Raw genomic sequence first — 18,324 nt, 5'->3', positions numbered from 1 at the left:
ATTGTATTTCTGATCGTTATCTGATGAAAAGGGATTTAAAATGTTTATTAAAAACAAGCCAAAAACCATAATAATACGTTAAACTTTTCATTCCTTATTTTTAAGAAGAGTAAAATAATGCAAAGGCTCTATCGGTTCTTGTTTTACCCTTTCAGAGAATATATTAACTTTAGATTCTATATTTTTGATACGTAAGTATCATATAATGGCAAATAGCTTTGATTTTGCAGTTATAATTCTAATTTTCTGTTGTAGTGTGCTATAAAGATTTTTAAGAAGTGCATTTATCCCGTAAGAGTTTATCTTTCGTTGTCTGCTCGTGTAATTTGCACTTTGTCTTATTCTATATAGTTTCCTAAAAAGAGGAAGACTAAAATGATGAAAGCTCGAATATGATGAAATATATATGAAAAAGAGTTTTTCTTTTCAAACGATTCGCTCTTTTTTTTAAAAAAAATTCTTATTAACACTCAGAATTATGCTAAATCATTGCTGATTTTTAAAAGGAAAATAATATGCATTTCTAAACTTACAAGTTAAACGGAATTGTTATTTTTTTTCCTTTTTCAACGAGTAGTACTTCGGTTACTGAACACATACTTAAAATTTAAATAACAGCTATTAATTTATGCCAGTTAATTTAAATTAAATTAAAAATTTGGTTTTAAAAAAAGCCCTTCAAACATAATTACGGCTGTAATTTTCAGTGTTAAAAATTCGTCTCAAAGGGAATAACTTTTTAGAAGGTATATAAATTAAAACTTCAAAAAATGAACATAAGGCCGATTTTATGCATTCAAATTTTAAATTATAATTATATTAAATCAATTAAAATCAACCATTCTATAAATTCGACGTAAAAATAAATTACATATAAAGAACCTTTACAGTGATATAGTTACCATATTAATATTAAGTCGAATTTCATTGTTATTAAGAAAAAAATAAGTAAAAAATATTGATTTAGAAAATAAACGAGAGTTATTTTCCGCATTGGTTAGATATTAAAAATTTTTGTTTTGACTCAGTTAATTCATTATTTTTATTTCGATGTTTAAAATTACCTATATTTTTTGTTACTTCTATTCTTATTTTATCTGATTGTCACTCAATTTGAGCAAGAAACTGTATAAAATGTCTACTTTACAAATTTCTAACCTCCCTAAAAATGTAATAGATTGTTTACTTTATTAATTCTACTCGTAGTTTTAAACTAATCAAGGTTTGTTGGTTTTTATAAAAGTGTAAATTAATTTTTGACTAATATGTAATTTTCTAGATGCTTGGAGATTATTAAGAATTTATAACTATAATTTGTAATAAACAACTTACAACTTTCCGTATAATAAGATAAATGGATAAGCTGCACACTAGTTACATGTTATTCAAAATCTGTATCAAAGCTAACTTTGTAACGATATATTTCTTTAACAGAGGAAACACTTTCTTTTACTCATGCACAAATCAGAATCTTACAAATTACATGAACTTAACATCACACTATAGACTTCTCTGAATTCTCACTATATTCTAGTCATTTATAATCTATAGAAACATGATTGGAATTTACATGATTAATTTAATTACTCTTATTTCAAAAGTTTTAAGGAAACACAACAATTGTTTATCCATAAGGAAACAATTGCGAGAGAAAACTTATTAAAATATTAAAAATAAGAAAAAAATTAATTTAAAAGAATATTTAATCATATATTGAATTAAAAAAAAACAGAAAATATTAAAACTTACTTAATTATACAAATTTTGTACCTTTGTACACACTTTAAAATAATTAATTATTAAAAACATCAGCAATAAATTTTCAAATTCTTGCAAATAAAATAATCTTTAACTTTATTTCATGGTGTGAATAAGAAATACAAGTAGAAGCAAAATAAAATTATTTTTTAAAGGAAGTAAATGTCTCGAATATTGATTAAGACTTATGTTTAAATTGCATTCATTCGAATTTTTTAGTTAAAAGAAATTATTGACCAGAGAAAATAAAGTAACAATATGTAATAACAAATCAAATTTTAAGTTTTTGCCAAAACACAATAAAACAATTTATAAATTTAATTTAAAATAGTACTTTTGCCCATTCTATTTGTAGATAGTCTTAAGCAACTCAAAAATGGTGTCCTATATAATCATTATTAATAATTTTTTTTATTTTTTAAATTTTTTTTCTTCTTTTTAATTAATTTGTAATAGAGTTGCATAAGGATATATAATAATAAATTTAAGCAATACCCCAAATTCTATAGGTTAATTTAATTAAAATAAAAGCAAAGATTTACTTTCATTTAAATAAAGCTCAATATTCAGATATATAAGCTCTAAAATATTAATTTAATATAATAGTTAGTTGTAAATAAATATTGCGGCTCCTTCAAGCAAAAATAATTTTAAAGAAACACTTATAATGTTCTCTAAAGACATTTATAAAGTCCTCTCTTTAGAAAATAAATTTTCATTTTCAAAAAGTCTTTCCATTTGTAAATCTATTTCTTTTCGTTTCATTTCTTTACATTCATACAGTTTAAAACTCCATTCTTAAAATCATTTACTCATACAATTTCTTTTCAAGCTCATTTGCAAGTTATAAGATGTTCAATATTAGAACTCTTACTTACATTTAAAACAATATTAAAAGCTTTTCTTACTCTTATATGGAGTAGATTAACTTTTAACACACATGAAGACTCACAAAATTTATAAATGGGTTGAAGTAGTTCCAATTTCAAACTAAGCATATGGTATTACACTGAATCAGAATTGGTACTTTAAAAGATCAGCATGATTCTATCATTCAAATAAATACTGTTGCAAAATTATGTGCATGATAATTTTTATTAATAATTTTCAAACGTAATGTACCGAGGCATAATAGCTTAAGTATAGAAATTAGGGAGTTCTATAGTACTATACATAATAGTCAGTCCCAGAAGAATCTTCCGAAGTCACGTGACTCGCTATATTAAAAACTGAAATGTGAGTGTTCTTTTAGAATGCGTAAGATGATTAAGTTTGTTTATGAAATAACTATGCGCAAAAATTAAGAATACAAGTAAGGGAGAGATGTGCATAATAATACCAAAAGAAAATTTTGAAGTCACGTGACTCAGTGCATTGAGAACTAAAATATCGATATATTAATGTTCTGATGGAATTCATTAAACAAATTAGTACTTTTTCATTAAAAAAAAATTTTCAAGAATTATAGATGCATTTTTTTTTACAATTATTGGTTTTTGCCCTTCATGAGCAAGATTTGAGACACTAAAATATACATTTTTAAATTTCTAACTCAAATTCGTCCATCAAATGAATAAAAAAAATTCGTATTGTATTGTATGGTAATCTAGTAACAAGTACCAGATGTTTAACCTGCATTTCGGTTAAACTTTTTTAACTGTCGAATATCGGTAATTAAACTTCTTTTAATTATCGAAATATATCTTTCAAATACAAATATTTCTGATGCCAATAAATCTTATAAGAACTGAATAACTTTAACTGATAGACGTCAAAACAGTGTTAAGGTGAATCTTAAATAACATCAAAGTACAATGACATAAAAAAATATAAAGAAAGTAAGCACTTTGTTAAGTTTTAATAAGCATTTTCTCTTCGATACAAACCACCACTTCGAGATATATAACATGCCTGAAAAAGATAAAAAATATATTGTTTTAAACGAAGAATTTAATAAAAAATACGCATTGAAAATTAAAACTGAATGAATTTTAAGAAATGCAGTTAAAAAACTAAAAGTTTTAAATAGCAGAATTTGCAAAAAATTAGGATAAAAAAACTTTCTCGGTTCGTTTGTTTGTTTATAAGTAAAATTTCAATTACAGGATAATTTCCCACAACATAATCACGTGCAGTTTTTTGTTAAATTCTAACAAAAGTAACTGGATATACATGAAATTATTGCCGAATTTATTTTTCCAAATTTTTATTAGATTGACTTTAAAAGAGCTAAAATATTGGATTTCATAAGTTTATATTTTTATTTTATTTAAGAAATATTGTGAGTTGCAGTAATATTTTTCTTAGAAAAAAAAAACTTTTTTGTTTCTAATTCTTATTTTTCCTATTTCTTTATAAAATCGAACTAGTATTATAAATTTTATTATTTTTTAAAACAAATTTACTGAGAATTTTCTGGTTATTCTTTCAGTTTCAATGCAACTCACAAACGCAATAATCCATTTTTCATGATTTCTTGAAAATTACCTCTGAAACTAAACAACAAAAATCTAAGTTTATTCAATATTCAATATCAACGCAAGCCGAATGTTTTTAGTTGCTGTTGTTTCGTTATTTTCAGCAAAATGCTTAAAAGTAAACAAAACTTATTTGTGAAGTATTAAGTAACTTTAGCATGCTTTTTAAACTATGCTTTTTATCGAAAACAAAAATAAATAAATAAAAAAAATAAGCTATGTTTTCCAAAATAGGCTGATATTTGGAAATTTCGTACAGTGGGAAATTAACTTTTAAGAAAAATTAGTATTTAAAAAAGACTAATAAGACAATTTATGAGCAATATTGGGGGTTATTTATGATATTTATTTTTGCTCTGTAAATCGTTGATAGTGCCATCTATTGTCAATCTATGAAGACAAAAATTAGTAGTGAAGAAGTATTAAAATAAGATTAAAAAAAAGTGCAAGAAAATAAAACTTAATTATTTTTATAAATAGAAAAACTTATTTTTAAGAGCTTCAAGTAATTGTGAAATGTAAACTGAAAACTCTTAAGAAAATATTTACAATTTATATTTCTTGTATGAATATTTATATTCACAAAAATTACTTTTCTTTCATTTTTTTAGCCAAAGTAATAAGAAATATTTTATACAAGTTGTAGTTTGCAAATTTTTTTTCTGTAAAATTTATTTTATAACAATTGTAGTAATAAGTCGAAATCACACGGATTCTTTATTTAATCTATAGCTGTTCGTTTTCGTCAGAAACATGTATAATTTAATTATAATAATAATAAATAAATAAATAAGAAACGCACGTGCAATGAAATGCTTAAAATGTAAATTTTTAATATATTTATAATAAGTATACATTTATAATTTTTTTATATTTATCATAGGAATGTAGATAGTAAAATTGTTCCATGAATGGGGAACATCAGCCTTACACAGAGCATAAATATTTTTGTGTGATCCAACGTTCAATATATTGAGCAAGTTACGGTATGTTTTATAACTTAAATAATATTTAAACTTGTTTTTTGTTTATACGCCTTTACAAGGCGATTGTCGATATAAAAATCGGATACAACGAAGCATCATTAGAAAAATGATTAAAGTAACAGTTTCAAGGCATATAAATATCTTATTATTTGAGTTTAGTAGATTTCATTACATAACAGTGCCAAAAATTAACAATTATAATTCCATGTAATAATTAAAAATGTCCAGAAGTTAATTAAGTTTACTTTTATTCTAATCTATGTGCTTCTAAAAGTAATTTCTGTCATTATTTAAGCTTGGACGGAGTAAAATTTAAAAAGAAAAGCCTCATGTTTCAAAATTATGAAACATTTGAATATGATTTTTGGTTATGACGAAACATTAAAAATAATGATAACAGAACGTATGGAGAAAATATTATAACTTCGCTGCATATGTCCGATTTGATGTTATGAACATTCTTAGCGCATAGTAGAGATTATACAAGAACTTTTTATTTTTATCACTGAAACCGCGTGCGTTTTGCATATATAAATTATTAATTCGTAAGTTTCAAATTCAATAAAATCATCAGAAACTAGTCTCAAGTTATTATTTTAGTTAGAGAGAAAATACCAATGAAAATTGAAGAATCAGTTTGGAGAGCAATCACAGTAAAAACAGAGTTATAAATCCTCGAAAGCAATTTATTCGTCGAATAAAGCTCTTGAATGATGTTCTTTACTATTTTTACAACCTATTTTCCCATCATTTCAGCTTAAATACTTTTCAAAACTGAAACCTGCCAAATAATATTTCATCACTTCTTTTTATAATATGTGGTTATGATATGACTAGTAACTGTACAATGGAAAAAAAGGTTTCTATAAATCGAGCAAAATTGTGTCAAAATAACTCCAAGAGAAATAAATAATAGTCGAATTTGAAAACTCCATATATTCAAAATTGATACAGCGTATACTTGTGGCATAACTACCACTATGAATGTTAAATACCAATTCCCTAGTATATAAGACATGTTAACTTGATTCTATCTTGAGGTACCTTTTGATAGATGAAGGTTGACATAGTAGATAAATTAAATCCCCTCAATTGGTGATTGGACGTGATGTGAACTCGATAACATGATGGATGGTTCACATTAAACAGTTGATATGCTTCATATAAGACTGCTAAAAAAATGATCCGGTGAAGTAAATAAAGTCTCCCGGTAATAAAAACAATATAGGAAAAAAATGAGCGAAATGCTATAAACAAAAAATGAAGGAAAAAAATGAGCGAAATGCTATAAACAAAAAACGAAGGAAAAAAAATGAGCGAAATGCTATTAACAAAAAATGAAGGAAAAAAATGAGCGAAATGCTATAAACAAAAAACGAAGGAAAAAAAATGAGCGAAATGCTATAAACAAAAAATGAAGGAAAAAAATTAGCGAAAAGCTATTAACAAAAAAATGAAGAAAAAATATAATGAGCACAATTGATCTAAATATATTAACAGCATGAATGAACTAGTGGTAATCGTTCATCTAATTCTATCAGAGATAAAATTCTGGAAGGCTAGTAATGTGGCGCAACTACCACTATAAATGTTAAACACCAGTTCCCTATTATATATGACATGTTAACTTGATTCTATATTAAGGTACCTTGTGATAGATGAAGGTTGACATAGTCGATAAATTAAATCCCCTCATACTCATTTCTGAGCAAAATGCATGAGGAGCGAGAAAGGAAGTGAGAGATATGATCGTTGGTTGCAGGTAGGATTCGTATCAAAGATCTCCGCGTTCGTAGTATGATGCCATAACTTCCATAGGTATATATTCCAGTCCAAAGATAGCTAAGAAGTTTTGAATAGTGGCTGCCGCATTGATAGATCATGACATACCAATTTCCGATTTTAATGGTTCAAAGGTTTTGGATTTGGGAAATATGGTCCAGAAAAGCTTAATTAGAAGATTGAAGATTTTAATTTCACTTTTTGCTTATTTCGCGCAATTTAAAAAGAAAATCAGACAATGAAATGTATGCCATGATGTATCATTGCGTTGGCAATGATGTATCCTGTCGTACTACAACTATGAAGGTTAGATCATCCTGCTATAATCCCGAAAGTCCTTGGTTCGAATACTGTTGACTGCTAACGAGCATTTCTGTCACACGTTTCTCCCATCACATCACTTTGGAGGTTATGTATTTTGTTCATAAAAGAGTATATGCTGTTTCAATTTTGAACACACGGTGTTTCCCAATGTGATTATTGCTTCGCTTCAGATTGAACACATTTTTCTCAATCTTGAATTCAGATTTTCTCAATCTTGAATTCAGATTAAATTCAGATTGGGCACATTTTTCTCAATCTTGAGAAACCCTTATTTACAGTGTAAATTAGGTTTTCAAGTTTATAAACAACTCATCATCTATCTAGAAAATCTATAAAAAAATGCACCTTTCAATAAATTGGAGAAACTGTAAATACTGGATGTTGGTTTTCATTTGACTATTATTTAATAAAAGCGTTCTATCTTAATTAAATGTATTTGACACGAATTATTTTAAAAATTCGATAAATGTTGTGAAAAAAAGCGTTATTTGTTATAATCGTTAGAAAATGGAGAGAAATAATGTCATAACTGTTAGAAATGGCTGCCGTTACCTTACTAATGCTGAAACGCTAGTTTTTATGCGATTACAGTTAATTTTTCTTTTAACATCGATACAAGTTTGACAAATTTTTATATTATTTATGGTCTGTAAACGAAAGTGTATATTAATATTTTCATTTTTATACGGATTGCCAATATACATATTAAGACCGGCGACAGTGATATTCCTTATTTTTAAGTAAGAGTTGCATTTTAAACCTTTTAATCTGCATTTCAACGATTCAACTTACTTCATTACTTCTTGCAAGGAGTGCTCTCTGCTGTTCAGGTGTTCGTCGTATTTCCAAATCGGGGTCCGATGGGACGTAATACAATGCTTGCTGGGCGGCCGTTGGGGCATACTGTGTGAGCAGAGGACGCGAGGTAGACAGAAGCGTGGTTAGCGCGGTGAAGCTGGGCCGCCTGCCTTGATTGGCGAGCATCCGTTTCGGTCGCCTCAGCTGTCCGTCTAAGTCGTGGTCGTAATGTACATCCTACGGATTGCAACATCAGAAAATAAAAGAAAAAGTTAACAAATTAAATTTTGCATTTAGTAATCATGTAGCTTTGTTAAGCAATGTAGAACTAATTGTTAGTCTTGTCAACAATTTTATTATCAAACCCTGATAGAAAATTTACTTTTAGAGAGTGAAATTGTAATTTGTCACAGTCAATTTCACACCTAAACAGCATAATCATCACATATTTTGACAGCTGATATAGCAAGAATTGATTGTGAAAAATTTATTCTACGCAGTAGTATTTGGTTGATGCCGTTTTGAATATGAAAAGCGAAAAGTACAATTGTCGGCATAATTTACTTTTTTTCAATCGAAAAGATAAGAGTTATGCATAAGCAAGAAAAAAAAATATCTGATGCGTATGAAGAAGATGTGTTGTCAGGAAGCCATTGCTAGTTTACAGAACCGGAAAAATTGCGATTGAGATGTATGCACCACTACGTCTGTTTCAGCATATTGCGACAAAATAAAAGCAATAACTGGTATAAAATAGTGAGTAAAATCAAGGGAGATTACTGCATAATTAAATTTATCAAATTCGATCATCCATGATCATTTGAAAAACCCGAAGTTTATTCTCATATGGGTAAGGAATTTTGAGCCGTTGCGTTTACGTCTGTGATTTGCTTTTCAAACGTCAAGAAAATCAACGTCAAGAAAACGTCAACGCATATAGGGGCAAGAAAAGGGCTGTTTACATTTTTACTTTCTGAACAAATTGTTACTTTAAGATGGAAATAACTTTCCAAACACCCCGATATATGAATGTGTGATACTAAGATTTGGTGAACTGTATTTTTGGTTTCGTAAAGTATTTATTACATGCATATATGGCAGTACTTTTACTTTCGTTACTTGTACCGCTGGTACAAGTAAAAAGTACGTACTTTTACTTGTACTTCGTTACTTTTTAAATTTAGTACTTTTACTTGTACTTTCGTTACTTTTTTAGGGAAAAATTACAAGTACTTGTAACGGAAATGTCGAATGAAATCGTTACTTTTTTCTAAAACTCGGAAAATTTTTCCAAAAAAAAAAAATTTAATTTTAAAAAAATGCTTAAGTTTTTTTAATTTGTAAAATTAATGTGCAATATATATGCATTCACAGCTAACTTCGTGTTTAAATACCTTGACCTCCCGTGGAGCGTTTATTCAGCGTGGATAAGCACGTTCTGAGAAATTCTCGCAGCAGACTCAGTGACACCACTTTCGAAATGCAATTATTTTGCAAAATGAATAAAAATATTAATTAGCAAGTTATTTTCATTCATTTTCGAGTTTTATGCATTTATTTAATACATTTTAAATAAAAAATGTTGGATTTTTTTATTGCGTTTTTCAGTTTTCTTTTTGAACTCACTAATAATACATTTTTGTCTTAATACATTTTTTACTAAATAAATTTTTACCTAGTACATTTTTTACTGAAATTATGTTGATGCCCGACCTTGTCAAACAACGCCCAGTCAAATCTCTAAGAACTTCAGAACTATTTGTGCTATTGAAAACTATTATAATTACTATTTTAACTCTTGAAAACTCGAAGGTATTAATTTAGCCGCTGATACTAAAATTCGTTTACAAATTTTAATTATTCCGTTAGACAGAAATGTTTGGAAAATGAGTTTCTCGCATGACTTCAACATTAGCCATTGTTACAAATAAAACTGTAAACTGTTCTGTTTCAACTTATACTGCACATTCAATTATTTTTTACCAACTCAAAGATCACAAAGCTATCTGAAACCCCGTGTTTGCTTTGTTTATGTTTGTGCTTTTAAAACGCGTTTCTATAGAGTAAAAAAATTTTAAATCAATGGTAATTTAAATAAATAAAATTAATAAACTAAAAATTGAAATCAATAGATAAAATTTCTTTTTCGTGCAAATCCATAAAAAGTTTGATATTAAAATTATATTTGATTTTAAAATTATATTATACGATTATATTATAAAATTATATTATAATATTCTTCCGAATTTAAAAATAAATTAATGTCCATAACTTTCAAAATTAAAAATAATTAAATAAATAACAACAATTTCGCAAAAACTTTAAAGAACATAAGAATATTATTCAATAAAATTTAGGTTACTTTGAATTTTCGATTTCCTAGAAATGTACTTTTAAATTTTTACTTTTTTTGTTTAGTACTTGGACTTTTACTTTTTACTCGTTACTTTTTTTAAAAATACTTGTACTTTTACTAATTACTTTTTAAAAGTAACGTTGCCATATATGATTAAATGTCAGCTCTAACTTCTTGTAAATTAATTACGTAATCAATAATTTGTTGGTAAATTATTGCTAGGTAAATCAATTGTTTATTATGCTAATCAATGATTCTATTGTAATTCATTTTTGTAATTTTGTAATGTAATTATTTACTTATTTATAAATTCGTAATACGCAATACAAAATAATGTATGAGTGTGTTTTGTTTCGATTTTCGAATTTTAAACAGCATTTTTGTAAAAAAAATTCTTTTTAATTTTATAATTTTCTTACATGACTAACATTACACCATTATTTTAATTATTTTTAAAAATGATGAAAACAGTCTGCTGAAAATTAAGATTATTGCTTTAGTTCAAATGCTTTATATTTTTGTTTTTAATTGTTCAATTATGCTTAAAATAATGATTAATAATAAATAAAGAGTACCTAAGTGTTCAGAACACATATTTATGTTAGCTTCTTTCTGAATACCATTTACAAAAATTAAAATTATTGATACACGTTAAACTATAACATGGTAAAATTGCGTAAGTGACAAATTAGACCATATTATTGCTTATTTTTATATTCTTGCTTGCACGATTGTTAGGAATAACAATGTATCTAACATTACTAACATATTAATATATGTATTTAAAAACGAGGCAAAATATTTTAAACAGTGGAACTCAATTTACCTCGATATCAATAACAACTCCACCAGCTACTGTTTTTCTCTTTCTCAGTTCTGTAATAAGTTCCACGAATTCTTCTTTTAGTTCTTCCATGCGATGATTTAGAGCTTTCTGGTAGAGTGGTGCCGGGGCGTATTCCGGAGGATGGATATAGCCTGGCATCGACATCATCTCCAGCTTCCGTGTGATTTCGTGTAGTTCATCTTGTACTGCGTGCAATTTGCTATTGATCTATGTAAAAATGAATTTCAATTTTGTAGTAAGCGTTGAGAGCCATTCTCGAATTGAAAACCGGAGAGTAACACATTCTATAGCTTACATGATAAGTGGTTTTTATTGTTTGAAAGCTTTTAAAACGCATATGACGCTTCATACTCAATTTTCTTTAAACTTTTTTAATATTGTGTTGAAATGTAAGTGTATTTACAGTTTGCGTTTTTAAATTTAATAACGCAAAATGAAACGTTTTCAGCGCCGTAAAGTTAATATTAAAATCTGGCTTAAAAACTGGTTGATATTAAAAACTGGTTTTCCAAGACTGTAACGAGAAAAAAAGATTTATAAACTGAAGACAGATTAATAAAAGTTCCATTAAATTTACTGACACATAATAAATCTCATTAACATGGTTTTTCCCCCCAATTTTTATGAGAGATGTTTTAGTTGTGTTATTAGTTAGCTTTTGGTAGCATTCATAATTTATATCCAAATTCAAAATCACGCTGAATTGAAATAGTCTTGCAATAAATGATGATTTAATAATAATGACGACAGCAGTGTTTTACCACTTAGAGTGCTTGTTCATAAAGCGAAGTCATAGTTTTCGGTAGAAAATGCTCAAAACAGCTAAATATTTTTAAATCTACAATGAATAGTTCTGCATGATTTTAAAAACTTCTTTATTGTAAATATTTTTATTTACTAAATCTCACTAAACTGTAATTTAGGTCAAGTCATAGGCTATTTATGTCATTCATCCAATAAATCCAACAGGAGTATTTTTTCAACTGAGAGAGAAAGATATGCGTAATTGTCACCTGGTTTATACAATACATCATATGTTTTCTGAAACGAATGCTTTCAATAGTTCATCATCCTTAAATTTGTAATTATTAATACTGCATGTTTCATTTAAGATACATTCAATTTACTAGCAAGAGGTACAAACGATATAAGCATTCGCATGCATTCTTGTAAAAAATAATTTTTTAATTAGCTTTGACCTTGTTTATAAAAAAAATCTATGACTGTAAGTACAACCATAGAATTTTGCAGTAAAGGTTCTGGAATATTTAAATCAAAATGTAAATTGTTGGCCACTTAAATATTAGATAGAAGCAGCATTAAAATAACTCAACATAAACTAAATATTGCTTCCTTGAATGAATATCTTGATATTTATCTCCTTTAGACTCCAGATAGCCATATTTTTCAACGATTACTATTTTTTATTTTGTTATTAGTTTAGATTAATTTCTGCCAAAAACGTTTGAATACCAATCGCTACCTAATTTCAGTTCTTTTTTCTTCTCTATCCTTACAACAAAATACTTGTTACCATATAAGAATTTCTTAGTGGTAACAAATGTTGCAGTGTTAGTTTTGAAGTGTCTTAATGGCAGCAAGTGCAAGTAAATATGGATTTCTTGTTACTGATTGCACCTACTAAAACAAAATATTAAAAACATAATAACACTATTTAATCAATCTTTTAAGTGACGAAGCAGTGAACGACTGCTTGTTGCACGAAATGGAAACAATGGAAATTTGATAAGTTACGAAGCCAATACGTTAACTTGAAAAACCAGTAAATTATATGAGATAATGATCCGAATTGATTTGAGTAGAAAACTGTTTGCTGAAATTAAATGCATCCAAAATTATACTGAAAATATTCCTGCTTTAACAATGCTACGATTTCTGAAACTGAATAGAAAGCCAAATCATCAGCTGTGTGTTTAAGAGGTCAATTTTGTTCTTCTACGTGGAAATAACAAAATAGGTTACGCAAAATAGGTAAGAGCAAAAATACCAAAGCTTAGCAGAAGAAAAAGGGTCTTACATCATTTTAAATGAAAAAAAAGTTAAATTGCGATTACATATTGATTTGAAGAACAAGTAAATTGTATGAGACAATAAGTCCAATTGAAGTGAGAAGAAAGCCTTTGGTAAAATTGAATGCTCCCCAAGCTGTTAAAATAATTCTTCGTTTTGAAAGCAAAAATCTTGAAAGCATGTCTCCTTGATCAAATGCTTTGACTTCTGAAACTAAATAGAAAGACCAGTCATCTGCTTTGTGCCTGAGGGATCGGTCCTGTTCGTCTACTCGAGAGGCAAAAAAGATGATCGCAAAAAATAACAAAGTCTGCACAGCAGAAGATGAACTATTTTCAATCGTGTAAATTAAATCTGAGTACAATCTATATCCGATAAGTTCTGCAAAGAAATTGAACAACAAAATAAAATAAAATCCGATGAGCCAAAATATTGGTAACGCCAGTGCTAATTCCGTTTCAATAAATATACTATGGACTTTCTTGTATAGAAAAATGAATTTTTCTACACGTCTTTCATTAAATCTGGAAGGAATAATTATAGTTTTTTCGCATTTTTTTATCATTTTGCTTAGCATATAAGACCAATAAGCGTAAAAAATGCTTAAGATTGAGGGTACAAAAGTAGATATGAGTCTTGAGGAAAGAAAATACCACAATGAACCTACTGCTTTGGTGGTATAACCAAAAGTTGCATTGAACCCAAACGTTATGGACAAAAACCAAGTGTCTGCCACAGTGTGATTGATAAAAAATAAAGTTGAAATAAAAGCATATAAAATTATAATAAATAGCAAGAATACAATGGTAGCAAAATTAGCAATACAATTATATTTTTTCATGAGATCTCCGTAAAATTGATTTAATGATTTGATTGTTTTAAATAGTTTATTAATTTCATTTCTTTTCATGCAGAGGGATACCCAGCAAACAAACATAAACATTCTCCAAAATAATAAACACATAACGGCTTTTTTGCTTTGAATGTCGTTAGGAAATATTAGCAAATCACTGGCGTATATTAAAATTGAATAAATTAAGAAGGACGGTACAAAGAAATATGACATCCCATGTAAAAACTTTTCCCATTTCATTTTGGAATTATTATCGAAGCATTTAATACCTAATAGGTACAGGAGATTCAAAAGGATGTTATATTCGTTTAAATTGTAGAAAATAAATATTTTTAATTTCAAAATGCTACATTTCATTTTGATCTCTTCAGTATTCTCAAAATATTTGTTTTCGTTCAATGTGACAGGAATTTTAATTAGTACTACCAGTCTTAATAAAGTTAACTTTTTACTGTAAGAATTAGTAGCTTTATTAATTTATGCAAACAATCATCAATTGTATCATTCTCGGCAGTTATCAAAAGCAAAATATGACAGCAACGTTACAAATGCGTACAATATGATCCAAAATTTTATAGTACTATTTGATTTAACGACAAATGTCCATTTTCAGTCAAAACAAATGCATTTTCAATACGGATGAAATTGAAATTTTTATCTAAAATCAGTAAAACTCAATGTAGTCAAATTACAACTAAATTATTCTCTGAAAATATCATTAAAAAAGATAGAACAGTAATGAAAAAAATACACACCGAATACTACTCCAAACTTCTTTCACGTTAATTAGTTTCCTCAATACTAAATATTAGTTTTTAAATAAATATTCTTCTTTTATGTTTAAGTATTACTTTATGTAAGTAAGCAGCAATTGAATTACCCCTGCAATATTCGAAACCGAAATATATAAAAAATAATGTAAAGTTTATACATTTTTTTCTAAATATTTGGCTTCTTCTTTGGCCTATTTTCTAAATATTTGGCTTGATCAGCTATCAAGATTTTAAAATATGCAGTTCAATTAAGGGTGTTTTTCTATTTTTGGTACTTTTCTATGAACTTGTGATTTGATATAAGTACACAAGTTGGATTCAATTCTAACGATTTTATATGCATAGTTATAAAGAAGATTGATTTTAGATGAACCGAACCTTCTCCGTAATGTTTTGTTCAAAATTATCAAGAATGCTTCTTAATTTTCAATGTCCAATGTCCTCTATTATTATACGTTTTCGTCTTTAAGGTAACTTTGACTCAAAAAAGCAAAACACATGTAGATGCATCTAAGAGAACTCAAACTGATTTCTTGCAAAACTTTAAGAATCATTCGTAATTCTTAAAACACCAGTATCATGAAACATATAATCAATTTCAATTTTTATTGTTAAAATTATGCACCAATTTTAACTCGATAAAAGTAAAATATCAGTTCATTTCTCAAGAAATCGTTAACGATTAAGACTGACGATACGACTACGATTAGAACTAACTCATCACTGATTAGAAAGAGAATGTTGGAAAAGAATCTGTAGAGGACTTAAAAAAGCTCATTTCTTACATAATATCGATTTGCTTCAGAGATGGCAATTAAATTTATTTCTTGTTTGCTACGCAATGCCTAAAAGTCAATAGTCATCCATTCAAATGTCAATTTTTAACAAATGAAAGTATATGCATAACTTAGATTGCATAGAAAAAGAAAATTAAAAGTTTGAGATGAAACTGGTTTTATATTTAAAATGCAAATAACATTTTTGCTTGTGTTTCATAGAAAAAAGTTAAACTGTTTTCTTTCTTTTGGACCTTATTAATTGTTGACATTTTACAGAAAAACAGTTATATCTTTATAGTTTACATCGACTTTTTATTAGGAAATTTAATTTATTTTATGTACTTACATTTATTTCTTAAAAAAGTCTCTGAAAGGAAAGGAAATGACTTTTTCCTTCTTTCTTAATTGTTGTGTCTGTTGTCATAACATTTCTTCGGGCATCAATCGAAAATCAATCATGCTTTTATAAAAAATTATTAGCAAAAAGTTAAAAAATAAATTAAATTATTCATTTCGTAAAAATTTGTAATTTATTACTTATAGAAGCATTAAATCATATGCTTAAATTTGTAAACAAGAATCCTATCCAAATTCAAAAGGTTGAACTTATTAGATTGTTTGTTAAAATAAAATCGATCAATATAAATACACTTGTTTTTTTTTTAAGTATAAAAGTTATTTTTTTCACTTCAAAAATAATTTAGCTAAAAAAGAATCAAATTGGAAACGGAAAGAATTTGGACTAACGAAGATTTATTTAAACATGTCTTTTACATAAAAAGTGACAAGAAAAATAAAATTTATTAATTTTAAATTTATTGCCTTGATAGCTCCAGAACGATCTTTTCTTAGAATAGTCATCAATAAAAAAAGGAAATAATTATTACCTCCTTAACAGATGGCTTGAATATCTCTTCTCTCCTCCGCTCAGCAGTAAACGAGCTCCTTCTCCTTTCCTGACCAGGAATTTTACGTTTTGCTATAATACTGTACATCCTGTCTAGCTGCAATGGTAATCGTAATTGAATAAAGTTACGTCAATAGTCTAATTGAATAAAGTTACGTTGTTTAAACATACAATTGCAACACAATCTTTTACAAGTGCTAAGAAGAAGAAAGAAAATAACAGTAGCTGTCATAACTAAACGATGCATTTGCAGTTGATTAAAGTGGTAAAGTTAATTCTTGTACATTTTGCTTGTAGGATGTCCTTTAAAATGTTTCTTTATTAATATAAAGGATAACAAAAGTTACAGAAAAAATTTTATTAAATAAATTTGAAAGAAAAATAACAACAAAAAAAAATGTTTTTTTACCCTCTGATATCAACTGTGAGTTTACCAGGATGCAACTTAAACGCAAAAAGCTTCGTGGCTTGTCTTTCTAAAGATAGCTTTGTCACGAAAGATCAATACCTTAGCATTCCATTTTACCCAATATAAAACATGATTTCCTTTTTATGTAAATATTTTGCATGAAAAACTCGTTTTGAAGGAGACGGTGTAATTAGCAAACCTTAATAATGATTTGAGGAAGAATTAAAGGATTGATAATCTAGTATGCTATCACAGAATCTAACGTGAAATTTCACTGAAGATACTTTAGAACAGATGTTAGAAACTTAAATATTTTATCGTATGGGGAATGCAGTCTTCACCTAAGACTAATAGCCAAAATTTGATTCCCCGTACGGAAGCTGTTGTCTGATTCAATTGCACTTTCATCGATTGTATCTTTATAGTTAGGAATCAGCCATAATATTATGTTCCAGGAAGTACTAGAGAAGAAAAAGTCCATGCATGGTTGAGACAAATATAGAAAGGAGAAAAAGTACGGCTCTTAGAATACGTAACTAACGCAGGGACAACTTACAGAGTCAACAACATACTCAGATTTAGCAGAGTGTCATTTGTCTGAAGATCCAGCTCATACGCATAAGAAGCAAAGTGACTGTCAGGAGGTACATCACCTGTGAACCGTTTGTTGGGCAAATCTAAATGTATGGTTGGGTATGGTGCCTCTCACACAACCATTTCTTTTTATGTCAACATGTGTTAGCAAATGTAATCAACATGGGTGATATACATTTACTCCTAAGGGAAAATCTTCATTAAAAGTACAATAGCGTTTATCAATATTGTAAAAATGCAGAACACACCAATAATAAATAGAAAGAGAAAACTTTTTTACTTATCCCTAACCCCAGTAGTGATTGGGCGGAGAGAAGGGTTAAAGCCCGTTTCAAGAACTTTTGCTGCTGTTCCCTTAAAAAATTTATTTTTCCTTTATACACAGGGATCGCACTAAATCACCTTGGGGGAATGGTTTACAATATATCTATCGAAGCAAGTCTTCTTCCCCTATGTATATTCTTTGGTTGAGTTTCGCATTAAGGAAATCGAGTGAATACGACCACCACCTGCTCTCCGTTTTAAATTGTAACAGTGTAGTGCGTGCATTATTCCTAGTAATTATGAGTAAATTCTATACCAACATAAAAGCCGCGATTAGTCATGGGCTAGTTAATAATCAAATCAAACAAACTTCACTTTTGTTTGGC

The 18,324-nt window shown here is 27.8% G+C and overlaps 1 protein-coding gene across 1 annotated transcript in view; it reads right to left on the bottom strand.

Moving 5' to 3' along the window:
• Positions 1-2,163: 2,163 nt before the first annotated feature.
• The window catches only part of LOC107449334 (uncharacterized), a 46,942-nt gene continuing 30,781 nt past the window's right edge, over positions 2,164-18,324 (bottom strand). The window contains exons 4-7 of the mRNA XM_016064830.4: positions 16,652-16,768; positions 11,308-11,535; positions 8,120-8,362; positions 2,164-3,669 (exon numbers count right to left, since the gene is read on the bottom strand). Coding sequence (XP_015920316.1) covers positions 3,616-3,669; positions 8,120-8,362; positions 11,308-11,535; positions 16,652-16,768 — 642 coding nt within the window. The 3' untranslated portion in view covers positions 2,164-3,615. The remainder of the gene's footprint in view (positions 3,670-8,119; positions 8,363-11,307; positions 11,536-16,651; positions 16,769-18,324) is intronic.

The sequence above is a fragment of the Parasteatoda tepidariorum genome, chromosome 8 (genome assembly GCF_982258835.1).
Source record: "Parasteatoda tepidariorum strain Cologne lab strain chromosome 8, Ptep-v5.0, whole genome shotgun sequence".
In the NCBI taxonomy this organism is placed as follows: Eukaryota; Metazoa; Arthropoda; class Arachnida; order Araneae; family Theridiidae; genus Parasteatoda; species Parasteatoda tepidariorum.
Note: the sequence above shows the minus strand (reverse complement) of the source record. Positions and strands in the feature narration are given on the sequence as shown.